Here is a 16,370-nt window from a genome sequence, read left to right on the forward strand (position 1 = left end):
GCACCCAGAGCTGGAGATTTTGAAAATAGTAATGTTCCTTGGTCCGCACATGCGCACTTGCCATGCCTCATGGTTTTGTGTGAGACAATAAAGGGCAGGGTGGGCTGACCATACCCTCAGTTCCTTCTCACTGCTGCATGGTCCAAATTGGACCCTTTGCTGTTCTCTTGTCTCTTGTGATGCCCTTTCTAAAATGCAGGGGCAGGGAGATAGTTTTCTACCTGTATGTGGTTAGTATTTTTGTTGGTTTTACAGTAATTTAGTTTTTAGGATTGTTAGGGACTTCGGGATGCCATTCTACTGGTCTCCTGCTCTCCCCTCTCACCCTCCCCAGCAACCAGGCCTGGGTACTGGGTAATGCTGAAGACATCGGGGATCAGGATCTGTACCTCCCGCCATCACTCATTCTTGGTCAGTGACGAGCTAAGCGCTGCCTTTACTGCTTGGGAGAAACCCATGTTGCTTTCAGGTGCCGTATCCACCTCTCCTTCCTAAGCCGTGCCCCGGCAGGCTGGGCTCTCCGCCTCGAGAACTGCCTCATGGAAGTCTCCATGAGACCGCAGTCAGACCCTAGGCAGGGACTTCCCCCACAGTACATCAGCCTGAGAAAGCCGGGAGTGCACCTCCTGCCATGGAGACCCAGTCCAGTTTCACTCGTACCAGTGCTATGGACCCATGCTGGGGCCTAGTTGTGAGGCTGAGATGCATGTGCATGGCCCTAAAAGGACACTGCATCATCTACAAGTTCCAGCCATGGAGAAGCGGCATGTTCCAAGGCTCACAAGCACGACGCATCGCAGGCTTCCGGCTCCACCATGCCATGCACCCCTTCCAGGTCAGTTGGTGCCACTGAAGTCAAGGGAACCCTGGGTTCTGCAGCAGTGCTCCATTCCAGCTCCACTTCCAGCTATGAGGCGGATGCCGGTGACACCGGGAAGGCCGAAGTCAGCACCCGAGCCTCACGAACTCTTTGCATTGGAGATGGTGAGGTGCCTACGTCTTCAGGTACAGTTGCCACCGAAGGTGGTATGCCTTCCTACCTGGAACTTACCTCCTTTGGGTCATGTTCCCACCTGCTCCCGTATGGCTCCTGCGGTTCTGCCAGTACGGCAGGCTCTGGCTTCTCAGCATCGGAGGACACAGACGGAGTGCAAGGTCCGCCCCTCCTGTAACGTCACTATGACGATCCAGAGGTTCCGCCAGCTCAGTGGCAATACCCTCTTTCCCCATCCATAGAGCCATTGGTGCCTTGCTCATGATGAGCATGTGACAAGGGGGACTTGGATCCCTCGGGAATCGAGAATGCACATCAACATCCTGGAGCTTTGGGCGGTGCGGAGGGCGTCCCGTGCATTTCTCCCATCCATTCACTCCTGTCATGTTCTCATCTCCACCACCGTTAATTACATCAACAAGCAAGGGGGACACAGTCACCAGCGCTGCATGGAAGCAGTTTGTCTGTGGGATTGGTGCATCGTCCACAAGATTCTGTTGTCGGCAGCCTATCTCCCCAGGTTCCAGAACGTGATTTCAGACTCTCCGAGCAGGCTATTCATGGGCGCTCCATGACTCTGTGGTTGCCAACATTTCCACTTGTGGGGAGACTCCAACCACCAGAGTCCTCTTCGCCTCCCATGCCAACAGCAAAGGCATCAGTACTCCCTGGGGAGGGGGGCAGGATCAGCACCCGCTCCCAAGGCAATGCCCTAGTCATCTACTGGTCAGACCAGATCAATTATACCTTTTCTTCCCCACTGCTCCTGCCTCACATTCTAGGCAAGGTCGGACAGGAGAGGGCCACAGTCATTCTGATCATTCTGTTTTGGCCTCACTAATTCTGGTTTCTCTCCTTCTCCGCATGTTAGCTCATCCCCTGCTTCTATTGCCAATGTTCCTGGAACTGCTCGCACAACATAGAGGCAGGATGAGGCATCCCGATGCACAGATGGTCCTCCTAAAAGCTTGGTTTTCAGGTGAACATCTTCGCTAGAATGGGACTGATTGTTGGCAGGGCAAGACATCCTCTCTAGTAGCAGGAAAGAGGCCACGAGGCTCCTATTGGGCCAAATGGAAGCGTTTCCCCTCCAGGGCCCAGCAGAGAAGGTCTTTCCCCTGAGGACATGGACGTTCCCCTTCTTCTGTACTGCCCTGAAGGCATCGGGACTCGCGCTAAACTCCATCAAGGTGCATGTAGCCACTATCCGTGCCCGCCATCCCCTGTGGAGGGGCACTCTGTCTTTATCCGCCCCTTGACTCGCAAGTCTTGGAAATGCTTCCTTAGGACCTGTCCAACCTATTGCCCCCCAATGGGCTCTCACCCTCGTCCTCACAACATTGATAAAATCACCCTTTGAACCTCTGGCCTCCTGCTCTCTGTCTCTCCTTTCCGTGAAGGCCGCCTTCCCTGTAGTTATTACTTCCGTGAGACAGGTAGGCAAACTGGAGGCCATGACAGTAGATCCCACGTTCCATAAGGACAAGGTTTCTCTGCGTCTGCACCCCAAGTTTCTGCCAAAGGTTGTATCCTGTTTTCATGTCAACCAACCCATACGCTTACCTGCCTTCTTTCCGAAGCCTCACTGTGACAAAGTGGGACTGTTCTTAATGTTTCCTCTGAATACTGAGTGCCTCAGTTTCCCCTATATATTAAAAGTCTCCAGGGTGCATAAATGGCTGACAATCTGTCTCCTAGCAACAAAAGGCCAGGGCCCTTCCCCCCTTGCAAGGGAATAGCTAAAGGTGAACAAAGAGATCAGGTGACCTCCTGGTCCGGGAAAGAAACAAACACCAGAAAGGAGGGGCTGGAGGGGATTTCAGTTTGAAGCTGGCTGGGGACCGGAAGTGAGGGCAGATGGGGTGGTCTGGCTCACTGGGCCCCAGAATGGACCCAGCTGAGAGGTCCCGTTCTCTGTACCTACAAGCTCTGTTTTGGACCCTGTTCTTGTCATCTAATAAACCTCTGTTTTACTGGCTGGCTGAGAGTCATGTCTGACTGCGAAGTGGGGGGCAGGACCCTCTGGCTTCCCCAGGACTCAGCCTGGGTGGACTCGCCGTGGGAAGAACACAGCGGGGCGTATGCTGAATGCTTCAAGGTCAGACCCAGGAAGGTGATGTGGTGTGAGCTTCTTGCCCTGAAGACAGTCTGCTCTGAGGGAGAGGATGCTCCCCAGAGTCCTGACTGGCTTTGTGGGGAGCAGTTTCGGAGCATCACCCAGGGACTCTGTGACATTCATGTCTTGGCAGAGGAGCGGCGCCTTCACTCCCTCGACCATTCAGCAAGTCCCCTAGACTGTTTATGGCGATAGCTGACAGGATTAAGGAGCAAGCGATCTCCACACACTGGATCTCTAAGTAGGTTTCGGCACACATTACGAGCCCATTCCACAGGAGCACGAGCATCAACTACAGCCACGTTTCACGACATGCTGCTTACAGACGTGTGAGCCCCTTACGAACCCATGGAGCTAATTACGAACCTTCTCTTCTTCAAGTTGTGTGGTCTCTATTTGAATTCCAGTCCCACTCTCCTTCCCCTCTGCTGCAGATCTGTGCGACTTGCAGTGGAGAGAAAGGAACTGAGGGTGTGGTCAGTCCACCCTGCCCTTTATCGCCTCAGACTAAACCATGAGGCGGAGCAAGGGCACATTCACGGACCGCCAGATTCTGCTACTTCCAAATCTCTGGCCAGGACACATGGCACATGCGTATAACCCTCAGTGGGATACAGATAGGGACCACACATCTCAAAGAGCCTCCAGTTACAGGTAAGTAACCTTGTGGCAGTTCTGTGGTTTCACATTCGAGTTCCTTCAGAACCCTTGGCTGATGCCATCTGGGGCTGGTTCAGTTTATCAGTTTGTTCCCAAACTACCTCTATCGACACCTCAGAATTTGTTTCGCTTCTGCACAACGGCCTTGTCTTCCCAGGGTACTCCGTTAGCACCTCCATTGTCCAGAGACCCCACAGATGGTTTGCCAGGTTTCCTGCTTCCGATGTGTTTTACGTTTATTTTTTAGCTGTTTGTGTTTTTTGCTAGATGCTCTTCAAATTGGTTTTTTGGCCTTCCTAGTTATGCTTTTACACTTGCCTCGCCAGAGTTTAGGCTCCTTTCTGTTTCCCTCCGTGGGACTTTGAAAGATGTCTTTTTGTCCCTAACCATCTCCGTTACTCTGCTGGTTCACCATGGGGGCATGTTTTGCTCCACTTCCTGATTGGGAGTGGGGGAGGTATACATATACATTGAGCCTCTGTGATGGTATTTTGAGGCTGGGAGAAATGTGCCAGCGATTCCGAACTGGGAGGGGCAGCAACCACATGAGGCAGCTGCCAGCTCCACGCCCTGAAGCCAGATCTTGGCTGCAGGGGCCAGAGGGGGACTGGGGCTGGCGTGGGAGGGTGTCCCGGAGTCACAGGGGCCAGTCTGTTCCCTAGCCTGTGATCAGTCTCCGGGGAGTGACCCCTTTAGTGGGCCAGGTCCCGAGAACCTCCCCAGTTCCATAGGGCCAAGTCCCCGGCATGTAGGACAGCAAGACTGGGCCTTGGGCACTGGCAACCCCGTCTCCCTGCAGCAAGTCCAGCCCAGTCGATGTCCTGCGGAGCCCTGCGCTGTCCCCTTCCACTGCTGCATGATGCTCCCAGGAGTGTCACAGTGACACTGGCAGCCTCTGCAGAGCAAGGCAGCCATGTGTTAGCCCCTCTTCCTCGTCTCTGACCGGCCTGGAGCAGCGCAGCAGCCGAGGCTAGGCCAGAGACCAGCCTGGCCAAGCCTGAGGAGCCAGCCAAGCAGGGATGGCTCCCTCCCCCATCCCCCTTAGCTCCCCAGGTCTGAGCATCTCCAAAAGGCAGCCCCTGAGCCCTTATTCCCCAGGCCTGCCAGTTGAGTGTCCTTCTGCTACTTGGGGATGGTTCATTCTTTGGCGGGGTCTCTGTGTTGCTGGACCCACAGATGAGCCATTCCTCAATGGCTGAATTCGTCCCCTCAGGCAGCCAGTTAACCCTTTTGCACGCACTGGGCAGCCCTGCAACATACAGAGAGAAACTGAGGCATGCCTCAGCTCCATATAACCGTTACAAAAAACTTAGGCAACTCGGGGGAATCCATGGTGGGATCTGGGCTTGGGAAGCAGCACTCAGGAGTGGGCCCAGGAGCCCAGGGATGACTGACCAGGCAGCAAACAGGACACAGCCCCCAGGTTTCTCTCCTGGGGGGGCTGTGGCTCAGCCTCCCTTCTCCAAACTGGGCCAGCCCCAGCCCTGGTGCAAGCACGAGAGGGGAGCAGCCCCCACTCCTGTTAGGCAGGAACTCCCCCAGCAGACATGGACCACTGGCTGGCCTGGGCATCACAGTCCGTGCTGGGTGTGCGCTGGCTTGGCAGGACGGTACGATGGGTTGGCCACAGGCACAAAGGAGCTGGCCCTAGGGGGCACCCTGGGATCACCTTCCATCTCTGGCCAGCGTCACCCACCTGGACTCCAGCCAGCGCCTAGGTGCAGGGCAGGGTTGCCCATGCAAGAGTAACAGGTGTCATCTCTCGACAGGTGGAGGGGAGTGAGTCCCGCACGGGCAGCAGCCTCTCCCTGGCACGGGTGCGGGCACCCAGCGAGGTTTCCAATGGCACCAGCAAATCGTCCTCCCATGGCAAGAGCCAGCGCAGCTCCTCCACCTACCACCGGCAGCGGCGGCACAGTGACTTCTGTGAGTGCCAGGCTGCCCCACTCAGCCCTCGCCCACAGCAACAGGCCCCTGGCTCTGAGGCCCCGTATCCTGAGGGCTGCTGGGCACCGGCTGCACAGAACCCCATGGGGCACCAGGGTTAAAGGGCAGCTGGGTGCCAGGTGCTGCCTGGGGGCTCTGGGGAATGGGTACAGAGGGTTGTGCAGCGTTTAGGGGAGAGCTTGGAGCTGTGGGGAGTTCAGGGGGAAAGAAGTTTGGGGCATGGGTCAGATCAGTGGGGCGCCGTGGGGAGTTCGGGGGAGGGGTCAGGGCAGTGGGAGGCCATGAGGTATTTGGGGGAGGGGTCAGGGCAGTGGGGGGCCATGGGGTGTTCAGGGGAGGGGTCAGGGCAGTGGGGGGCTGTGGGGTGTTTGGGGGAGGGGTCAGGGCAGTGGGGGGCCATGGAGTGTTTGGGGGAGGAGTCAGGGCAGTGTGAGGCCATGGGGTATTTGGGGCATGAGTCAGGGCAGTGGGGGGCCGTGGGGAGTTCGGGGGAGGGGTCAGGGCAGTGGGAGGCCATGAGGTATTTGGGGGAGGGGTCAGGGCAGTGGGAGGCCATGAGGTATTTAGGGGAGGGTCAGGGCAGTGGGGGGCCGTGGGGTGTTCAGGGGAGGGGTCAGGGCAGTGGGGGGCTGTGGGGTGTTTGGGGGAGGGGTCAGGGCAGTGGGAGGCCATGGGGTGTTTGGGGGAGGAGTCATGGCAGTGGGGGGCCATGGGATGTTTGGGGAAGGGATCAGGGCAGTGGGGGCTGTGGGGAGTTCGGGGGGACTGTGACTGAGTAAAACCCTATGGGAGAGCAAGATGAAGCCCCCAATGCCAGCAAGCCCCGCCTGCTGCCCCCTCTACCCAGGCGGGGCGGCAGCCAAGGCTCCCGGGCAGGATGTCAGAGCTACGCCTGCCCGCAGGTGGCCCCTCGCCGGTCCCCATGCACCCCAAGAGGAGCCCCACGAGCACTGGAGAGGCAGAGCTGAAGGAGGACCGGATGCCCTCGCGTAAGGCCAGCTGCAGCGTGGTGAGCAGCGGGCGCGGGATCCCCCCATCCAGCCCCATGGTGAGCAGCGCCAACAATCCCAACAAATCAGAGATCCCCGACCGGCGCAAGGACAGCACCATCAACACGGTGAGGCGGGGTGCTGGGGCAGGGGGCGGGCCCCAGGATGGACAGCAGGGGTGGGAAAGGGGACAGGCAGAGGGGCTGGCAGGAGGGGTATGGCCAGCTGAGCCAGTGACAGGGTGGTGTGTGCCCCAGGGGATGGGCAGCAGGGTGAGGTGCCAAGGGGAGCAGCGTGCGCCCCTGGGAGGGACAGGGGAGTGGTCTGTGTCCCTGGGGGGCAGGAGGGGGACAGGTGGCGGGTGGGGGGAGTTCAGGGGGATGGGAGTTCGGAGTTCAGGGGAGAGGCCAGGGCAGTGGGGGGCTGGAGGGAGTTTAGGGAGAGGGGAGGGGCCAGGGCAGTGGAGGGCTGGAGGGAGTTTGTGGGGAGGGCAGTGGAGTAGGGGGAAGCAACATGTGCTCCCGGGGGACAGCAGCGGAATGGGGTGCTGAGGGGAGCAACATGTGCCCCCAGGGGATGGGCACGGTGCTTTGGGGAGCAGCGTGTGCCCCCGGGGGACGGTCAGGGTACCTCAAGGAGTGGTGTGTGCCATGGGGCATGGGCAGTAGAGGTGTGTGCCAGGGGAATGGCATGTGGCCCAGGGGACAGGCCTGTCTCCTCGCCAGCTGGTGCTCCCATGCCCCTGGGCCTGTGGGTGGTGGGCACTAGGTGGGTCCCGCAGATCTGGGGCTCAGGCCTGCTCGATCCCTTGCAGAACAACATCCCGTCGAGCGTGATGGCGCGGAGGAACACGTACGTGTGCACGGAGCGGCCCGGCGCCGACCGCCACTTGCTGCTGCACAATGGCAAGGAGAACAGGTAGCCGGGCTGGGACGGGGGCTTGTCTGGGAGGGGCCCAGGGATCTGATCGGGGAGGGGGGATGACAGGCTGGATGGGCCCAGGGGGCAATACCAGGTTCTGAGATGGGGCTGCCACAGCTCCAGACCCCCCTGGCCCTAGGCGTGAGGGAGGAGCTCTGCTGAGCCCCCTCCCCCAGTCCAGGCTGGTCTGGGGGAAGGGGCTGCTGTGCCCGGGCAGGCTTTCAGGGAGTGGGATGGGGCTCTCCAGCCCCCCCACCCCGCCCCCAGCCCAGGGGTGTGAGGGGTAGAGGCTGCTGCCCTGAGTCTGGGTAAGGCAGAGTGGGGGGACACAGAAGGGATGGGCAGTGCTGGTGGGTGAGAGGAAAGCTTTGGTGGGGGAGGAGGCCCCTCCCCTCCCTTCCCCCACAAGCATCAGCCATGATTGAGCTGAGGGATGGAGGGGATGATCTCGCAGAGCCCCCTCCCCCCAGTGTCCCACAGGCAGCACCATGACAGATCCTGGGATAACCTCACAGGGCCCCTTTCCCTGCCTACCCTGTGGGAATTGTGGGGCAGGAGGTACAGAAGCAGTGGGGAGGAGAGAGGTGCGTAAGAGTTAATAGAGTAGTAAGTGTATGGGGTGGGGGGTGCATAGTGGTAGGGAGGACAGGGTGCATGGGAGTTATGGGGCAGTAGATGCATGGGGTAGGGAGGAGAGGTTGTTTAGGGGTTATAGGGCAGGGAATAAATAAGGGGTGCAGACGAGAGGGTGCCTGGGGCTTATGGGGCAGGAGATGCATAGGGGTAGTTGGGAGGAGAGTCATAAGTGGCAATTATGGTGCAGGGGATAGATAAGGGGTGGGGAGGAGAGGGTGCGTGGAGATTATGGGGCAGGGAATACATAAGGTGTGGGGAAGAGAGGTGCTGGAGATAGATAAGGGGTGGGGAGGAGAGGGTGCATTGGGGTTATGGGGCAGGGGCTGCACCCCAAAGCACTCACCCCCTGCACCCAACCCTCTACCTCAGCACTAAGCCCCTCATCCCTGGCCCCACCCCAGATCCCGCCCCCCCAGCCAGAGCCCTCACCCTACACTCCAACAATCTGCCCCATCTGTGAGCCCTCTCCCACACTCCAACCCCCTCAGCCCCACCCCCACCCCATGAATTTTGTTACGTGCACCAGTATGAAGGTCATGTATCACGTATCACCTCCATAGTGGGGCACATAACAAAATTATTTCTGCACGTGGGTGGGAAAAATTAGAGGGAACATGGGGCAGGAAGGAGAGGGTGTGTGGGGGTTATAAGGCAGGGAGTGCATGGGGTGGGGAGGAGAGGGTGCATGGGGTTATGGGGCAGGGGGTGCACAGGGGGCGGGGAGGAGAGGGTGCGTGGGGCAGGGATGGGAGAACAGTATGTGAGGCTCACAATGGGGCTCTCTTTGCTCTCCCCAGCTCCATCACCAACCGGGTGCCCCCTGCGTCGCCCTCCAGCCACAGCATCGCCACGTCCTCCTCATCCTCGGACCGCACCCGCCTCTCGCGTGGCACCACCATCCGCAGCACCTTCCACGGGGGCCAGGTGCGGGACCGGCGCGGGGCCGTGCAGAACGGGCCGCCCACCTCCCCCACGCTGTCCCACGAGGCCACACCGCTGCCCCAGAGCCGCAGCCGCGCCACCTCCAACCTCTTCAGCAAACTCACCTCCAAGCTGACGCGGAGGTGAGTGCCCCCAGCCCAGCACTCGGCGTGGGGCAAGGGGCGGGGTGCTAGCTGTGGAGGGGACACACCCAACTCCTCCAGTGTCAGCCTCTCCCAGCAGGGGGGCTCTGAGGAGTGGGGTGGGGGGGTGGCTGTGGGGAGTTCCCAACAAATCCAGTTCCAGCCTCTCCCAGCAGGGGGCGCTGTGGTGGAGCGCCCAGCAAATCCAGTCCCAGCCTCTCCTGGCAGGGGGCGCTGTGGGGGGCAGGTTGGGGGTGGTGGCTGTGGTGGAGCGCCCAGCAAATCCAGTGCCAGCCTCTCCCAGCAGGGGGCGCTGTGGGGGGCAGGTTGGGGGTGGTGGCTGTGGGGGGCTCCCAGCAAATCCAGTGCCAGCCTCTCCCAGCAGAGGGTGTTGTGGGGACCCCCAGGTTGGGCCCTGGGGTCTGGGTGCCAAGTTTCCTTGCATGAGCTGTGTGCCTGGCATGGGCACCTCCTGCCTCTGTTCTCTAGCTCTCTGCTTCCCCTTCACTCCACCCTTCTCTGTTTCAGGGTCACTCTTGACCCGTCTAAGCGGCAGAACTCTAACAGGTGCGTCTCTGGCGCCTCTGTGCCTCAAGGAGCCAAAATCAGTAAGTGCCGCTGCTTCCGCTCCCCCCTCGCTCTGTCCCCCTCTTCGCTCTGTCCCCCCCCTCGCGTGCTCTCTCTTCGTACCTTTTCTTTCTCATTCCAGATCCGGTATTGGGCTTCAGCCCCCCAGCCTGAAAGCCGGGGGATCTCCCATTGCCCGGGAGCTCTATTCGGGGAGGGGGTGGGATCGGGCTGGACAGCAAGGAACTGTATGTGCACTGCAGTCCGCAGGGCCGGGATGCCAATCTTGTGCCCAAGGGCATGTGGCCAGACTGCCGCTCCTGTGCCCATGGGCAGTGTAGCCAGGCAGCTGCTCCTGTGCCCAAGGGCAGTGTGGCCAGGCCACGGCTCCTGTGCCCAAGGGCATGTGGCCAGGCTATGGCTTCTGTGCCTCAGGGCAGTGTGGCCAGGCCGCCGCTCCTGTGCCCCAGGGCAGTGTGGCCAGGCTGCCGCTTCTGTGCCCCAGGGCAGTGTGGCCAGGCCGCCGCTCCTGTGCCCCAGGGCAGTGTGGCCAGGCCGCCGCTCCTGTGCCCAAGGGCATGTGGCCAGGCCGCCGCTCCTGTGCCCAAGGGCACGTGGCCAGGCCACGGCTTCCGTGCCCAAGGGCAGTGTGGATCCTACCTATGCCACCATACAGACAGTTAGGGCTCATATTGTGGGGGTCTGAGAATACTTGGGGTCCTCTCCAAAAGCCCTTTGTCCCTACCTGCTCCTGTGGCCTGTGGGGTGACAGGTTCCCCCAGGGCAGGGCCTTTCTGCACCGCAGCCCCAAAATTGAGCCCCCTGGTTGTGCCCATGCCCGGTTGCATGGGGTGAGGTGCCTGCGCTGGTTCCTTCCACAGCTCTCAGAGGAGTTAGTGATGCAGCATCCAGCTCTGGCCCCCCAAAGTGGCAGAGATGCTGCCCCCCTCCCATCTGGTTGCTCCCATCTTGCCCCATCTGTTGGGGGTGGAGCCCACCGAACCCATGGCCTAGCTACCAGCATGTGGATTCATTTGGAGGGCTCAGGGACCATCCGGAGCAGCCTCGGATACCCTCCATCATTCCCCCTCTGCCCGACTATGGAGGAATCAACAGCCGCCAGGCCAGACATCTTCAGTCTTAAAGGAAACCATGCCGGCCCCTCGCGGCCTGGGGATGGGGGGCATACGCCTGGGGGGAGGGCTGGAGCAGCCCTGTCTATCCGTGCCCAGCACCCACCGCTGCCCCCTCTGAGTGCAGCGCTAACTGCAGCTCTGTCCACACCACAGGGTCGCAGACGAACCTGAGAGAATCAGGGGACCTGCGCTCACAAGGTACGCGCTGCTCTGCTCCATCCCGTCCCGTCCTGACCTGCCTACTGGGGCAGCCCTGTCCCGCCCCTTCCCAGCCCGCTGGGGCAGCCCTGCACCACCCTGCCCTGTCCCTTCCCAGCCCTCTGGGGCAGCCCTGTCCCGATCTGCCCCGCCTTGCCCCATCCCAGCCTGCTGGGGCAGCCCTGTCCCGTTCTGCCCCACCTTGCCCCTTCCCAGCCCGCTGGGGCTGCCCTGTCCCGATCTGCCACGCCCTGCCCCATCCCAGCCTGCTGGGGCAGCCCTGTCCCGATCTGCCCCACCCTGCCCCATCCCAGCCTGCTGGGGCAGCCCTGTCCCGATCTGCCCCACCCTGCCCCATCCCAGCCTGCTGGGGCAGCCCTGTCCTGCCCCGCCCTGCCCCTTCCCAGCCCTCTGGGGTAGCCCTGTCCCGCCCCTTCCCAGCCCGCTGGGGCAGCCCTGCACCACCCTGCCCTATCCCTTCCCAGCCCTCTGGGGCATCCCTGTCCCGATCTGCCCCGCCCTGCCCCATCCCAGACTGCTGGGGCAGCCCTGTCCCGTTCTGCCCCACCCTGCCCCATCCCAGCCTGCTGGGGCAGCCCTGTCCTGCCCCGCCCTGCCCCTTCCCAGCCCACTGGGGCTGCCCTGTCCCGCTCTGACCCGCCCTGCCCCATCCCAACCTGCTGGGATAGCCCAGTCCCACCCTTCCCTGCCCCATCCCAGCCTGCTGGGGCTCCCCTGTCCTGCTCGCCCTACCCCCTACTGTCTCATTGGGGCTGCCCTGTCCCATCTCACAAGGGCTGCCCAGAACCAGCCCTGCCCTGCCGGGGCTGCCCAGAACCCGCCTTGCCCTGCTGGGGCTGCCCAGAACCCGTCCTGCCCTGCCGGGGCTGCCCAGAGCCTGGCCTCCACACACAGTTGCCCCCTTGCTCTGGCACTCTGGTAGCACAGTGTCTCGGCAGGGACCCAGCCCCCCAGCGAGGGACCCAGCTCGGTGCCCTGCAGCCCCCGTCCCGCCCGGTTGACGCCCCTTCTGCTCCTTCCGCCCACAGTTGCAATTTACCTTGGAATCAAAAGGAAGCAGAACCCCGGCTGCTCCGATGTACCTGGAATGTGAAGGTGACCAGCACCCACCCCCCCGAGGCCATGATGGCTGCCCTGCGCCAGGCCACGGACTCGGCCAGCTGCCGCTGCCACCAGCTGGAGCCCTTCCTCCTGTCCTGCACGCACGCCAAGAGTGCCAGCGAGCACTTCTGCCATTTCGAGGCGGAGGTGTGCCGGCTGCAGCGCCTCGGCCTCACTGGCGTGCTCTTTCGGCGCCTGGCCGGCACCTCGCTGGCCTTCCGCACCGTGGTGACGAGCATTGCCAGCCAGCTGCAGCTCTAGCGCCCTGGACGCCTCCCCACGCCCAGCAGCCTGCCCGGCCCCATTGCAGGTGGGGCGTCCCCCCAGGCTCCCTGGCCTGGAGCCAGTGCAGCCCTGGGATGGACCTGGCCAGCAGCTGGGCCTGTAGGGGAAATGCCCCTGACCCCTCTGGCCTGTGAACCTGGCCTCTCCTCTTCTGGGCCTAGGCCTGGGGCCTGCCCTGCCGCTCATGGGGGATCACAGGGAGAGCACGGGCACCGGGCGTTGTTCCCCTCTGGGGCAAGGGGCTGGGCCTGGTTCCTCTGGGCTGGGGGCAGGCCCAGGGCTGCCCCACGCACAGTGGGGCATGCCCAGCCTAGTGCAGCAGGGGGCTCCCCAGGCCAGTTGTGGGGTGTCACCGAGCTACTGGCCCTAGTATGGGGGAGCACTCCCAACCTTACCAGGTGTTGGGGTGATAACATTGGCAGGGACAGGGCAGGGCCTTCTGGAAGAGGCGGGGGGGACTCTGGGCTGGGGGGGCTCAGGGGACAGGGGGGCACTCCAGGTTTGACAGGCTGCTGTGGGCTCAGGGCAGGGCAGGGCAGGGAGCTCTGGGCTGGGGCGATGCAGTGGGGCCAGAGTGAGAAGCTAAACGCTTGGGACAGCAGTGTAGCCACCGGGCCCACAGTTTCATTCACCTCCAGCTTTGGGCCAGAGGGGGGCCCCATCTCCCTGGGTGGCCGAGAGGTCACAAGTCTCCCCAGCACAGGGACAAGGGGGGACCCCCTCTAGGCACAGCAGTGCTGAGCAGGTGCCAGGGCGAGGGGGGTCCTCTGGGGTGGTCCCAGCCGAGGCCATGGCAATGACTCAGGCCCTGGATGTCCCTTGGGTAGAGGTGGGACAGTGTTGATTGAGCTCTTGGGCGGGGGGGGATGGAGCTGGGAGTCATGGGGCAAGTTCCCTAGTGCCCATGGCTGCCCCAGTGCTCACCCCTGTTGCCCAGCAGCCCTGGCAGGGCAGCACGAGGGACTGTGCCCCCTCCCTCGGGGCAGCTCTGACCCCAGCCCTCCCTCCCCCCTGCTTGGCTGCCTCAGCTCAGGGCCAGTGGCTGAGAGGGGCCTTGCGGGCGGCCTCTGGGGAGGCTGGACCTCCAGAGGGACTCAGCGCTGCTCGGGGCACAGCCCCCTTGACGGGCAGGGCCCCAGGTGGGCCATGGCCTCACCGGAGCTGGTACGACCTGGGGCCTGGCACAGCTGAACCTCCCATGGATGAGCATGACCTGCCCACGCATTCGCAGGGCTGGGGGTGTCAGCCTGGCCTTATGCCCTGCTGCTGCGGGGGCTGCAGTGGAGGGGCTGGAGGCTGGTGGAACAAAGGAGGTTGTAAGCAAGGCAGCAGGTGTCCTGGCCATGGGGCTGGAGGGTGTGTCTAGGTGGCAGGCATCCTGGCAGTGGGGGGGCATTCCTAGGTAGCAGGCATCCTGGCTGGGTAGGGGGCCCAGCTGGGGGCCTGTTGACACCCCCGCCCCATTTTTTAAAGAGCAGAGCAAAGCAACAGGCAGCTCCCAGGAAAGCCCTGGTGGGTCTTCTCCCCCCTCCTACCTTGGCCGGGTCCTCCCCCCCTTGTACAGCCCCTGTAAATAGCCCCGAGTCCCTTAGGGTTGTGTAGAGTACCGAGCCATAGCCTTGGGACGTTTTTAAGTTATTCCAGCCCTGTGCGCCAGTCTGTATTGACCCCCAATAAACATAGGAAGCCTCCACCCCGTCTGGCTCCTGCTTCGCCGCCACGTGGGCACAGGTCTTGCCCGTCTGTCCTGGCACTGCCACAGCACAGGCCTTCCTCTGTCTCCACCCATGGGCTGCCATCCTGGGAGCACAGGGTGCTTTGCAAAGAAACCTGTGTCAGCGGAGGCTGCCCTGGAGTTGAACCCAGGCGTCCTGAGAGCTGTCGGCCGTGAGCACGGGGCAGAGTGCAGAGGATTTCGCTGCAGGGACAGAGGGGTTTGTATTTAATGTGTAGGTGATTTCAAGGCCCAGCCCCCTACAGGCACTGTCAGCCCAGCAAGTCCCATGGGAGTGGGACTTCCTGTCCTGTCTCCGTTCCACTAGCAAATGGCAGGGTGGCCTGTGCCTGCGCGTGCAGGTGCCAGGGCTGCTGGGAAGCCTGGGCAGCTCTGCAGAAAGCCATGGTGTGAGGCACAGGTTGGCACCAGCAGTAGTGCCTTCTGGTTCTGTGCTGTGGGTGGGCGTTCCACTGGCCCCAGCATGAGGATGGTGTGTGCCTGGCGCTTGCCACGCACTATGACCCTGCTTTGCTCAAGGGTAATTGGCACCTGGTGCCAGGCACTTAGATGCCAGCTCTGGACAGCCGCTCCAGCACCAGTTTTGCCTTGTTTCACATTGTGTGTCTCTCCCTCTCCCCCCCCCCAATTGCTTCCGTGCAATGAGTCCCTTCGGGGATGATGCCACCCGCTGGACTGGCAGGAGAGTGGGGTCCGGGACAGTGCCAAGAGGGGAGCCCCCTCCAGCAACCAGAGACTGCACCTCTGTGTGGAGGGCAGGGAGCTAGAGGGCACCACTGAGGTCTCATGAAATTGGGGGGCTGGAGGGCATGGAGAGCTAGAAGGCACAGCTGAGATCTGATCTGATGAGATGGTTGGTTGGGCTAGGGAGCAGGGGGGCACAGCTGGGGGCTCACATGGGGATGGCTGGAGGGTACAGGTGCTGCTGCTGCTATCAACCTCCAGCACTGCCCCATTTCTCTGGAGGCTCAGGCCCACATTCACCAGTGGTACCAGCCCCTCAGGGAGCAACTCAAAGCCCCACTCCCCGGAGTCAGGGGATGACGGGCAACTGACAGAGACAAGCTGGCACCCTGCTCCCAGGGCCTCTGTGCTTCTCAGGAGTTTTAAGCTGAGCTCCAATGCCAGGGAGGTGGTTGCTTGTCAAACAGCTGCCTAGGAGAGGGCAGGCTGGGCTGCAGGCACTGAGCAGGGCTGGAGGATGCCACCCAGTGTGGCTTTACAGGGCCCCAGGGCCTCCACCTGCTACTAGGGCCATGGGGAGAGGGGCCCAAGGGGGAAGGAGCCCCAGTTCCTTGGAGCAGTGATGCCAGGGTTGGAGCCCTCCCACCTGAGCCACACCCCCTGGCACAGATGGCCCTTTGCACAGGCAGATCATGGGGCATATGTCCTGCCCCTTGCACACAGCCAGGGGAAGCCACCACACCAGGCTCCCAAGGAGCCAGGCAGGCAGGGAGCCAGAGGCTATGGCCAGAGTGGAGGTGGACATTTTGCTGCACACCCGGGGGGGCAGCATCCCCCCGAGCAAACCTCACCCTGGCCACTTGGGCCCCTCTGTAAACAGCCAGGGGGGCAGCAGGAGCTCTGGGGCTGGCCTGGCCTCTCCTGCCCAGACCATGGCCCCTCTTACACATAGTCTTGGGTGAGGCCAGACAGATGGCAGAGCAGCTCGGCTGTAGGGCTCAGGAAACAGCTGGCAGCTGCCCCCCCAGGTGCACTTGGGGATGGGGAGCTGACATGCCCATGGGGGGCACACAGCTCGAGGCCAGCGCACAGCAGGGGGGGCTCAGACATAGCAAGGCCAGCCATGGGTGCTCAGTGTCCCCCCCACCCCAGCAGAGCAGAGCGACTGGCTAATGTGTTGCCTGCCCATCAGGTGTGGGGACCCCCTCCAAAGCCAGGGACTTGGCCTAGCACCCACATACGTGGGAGTTGGGAGTGGGGCGGTTCCTGCCCAACCTTCCCCAGAGCACAAGAGCTGGGGGGCGTGACAGCCCCTT

General features: G+C 62.1%; 1 protein-coding gene across 2 annotated transcripts in view; it reads left to right on the plus strand.

Annotated features, from left to right (window-relative positions):
• Positions 1-13,087, plus strand: part of MARK4 (microtubule affinity regulating kinase 4) — a 57,663-nt gene extending 44,576 nt beyond the window's left edge. Inside the window, exons 12-18 of one of the 2 annotated variants that reach the window (XM_030544623.1) lie at positions 5,540-5,696; positions 6,620-6,834; positions 7,521-7,624; positions 9,061-9,327; positions 9,856-9,935; positions 11,184-11,228; positions 12,278-12,444. In XM_030544623.1, the coding sequence (XP_030400483.1) occupies positions 5,540-5,696; positions 6,620-6,834; positions 7,521-7,624; positions 9,061-9,327; positions 9,856-9,935; positions 11,184-11,228; positions 12,278-12,342 (933 nt within the window). In that variant the 3' untranslated portion in view covers positions 12,343-12,444. Of the gene's footprint in view, positions 1-5,539; positions 5,697-6,619; positions 6,835-7,520; positions 7,625-9,060; positions 9,328-9,855; positions 9,936-11,183; positions 11,229-12,277 lie in introns of both variants that reach the window. The other variant, XM_030544622.1, reaches the window with a different exon arrangement.
• The last annotated feature ends 3,283 nt before the right edge of the window (positions 13,088-16,370 follow it).

Source organism: Gopherus evgoodei, unplaced genomic scaffold (assembly GCF_007399415.2).
Source record: "Gopherus evgoodei ecotype Sinaloan lineage unplaced genomic scaffold, rGopEvg1_v1.p scaffold_34_arrow_ctg1, whole genome shotgun sequence".
Lineage (NCBI taxonomy): Eukaryota > Metazoa > Chordata > Testudines > Testudinidae > Gopherus > Gopherus evgoodei.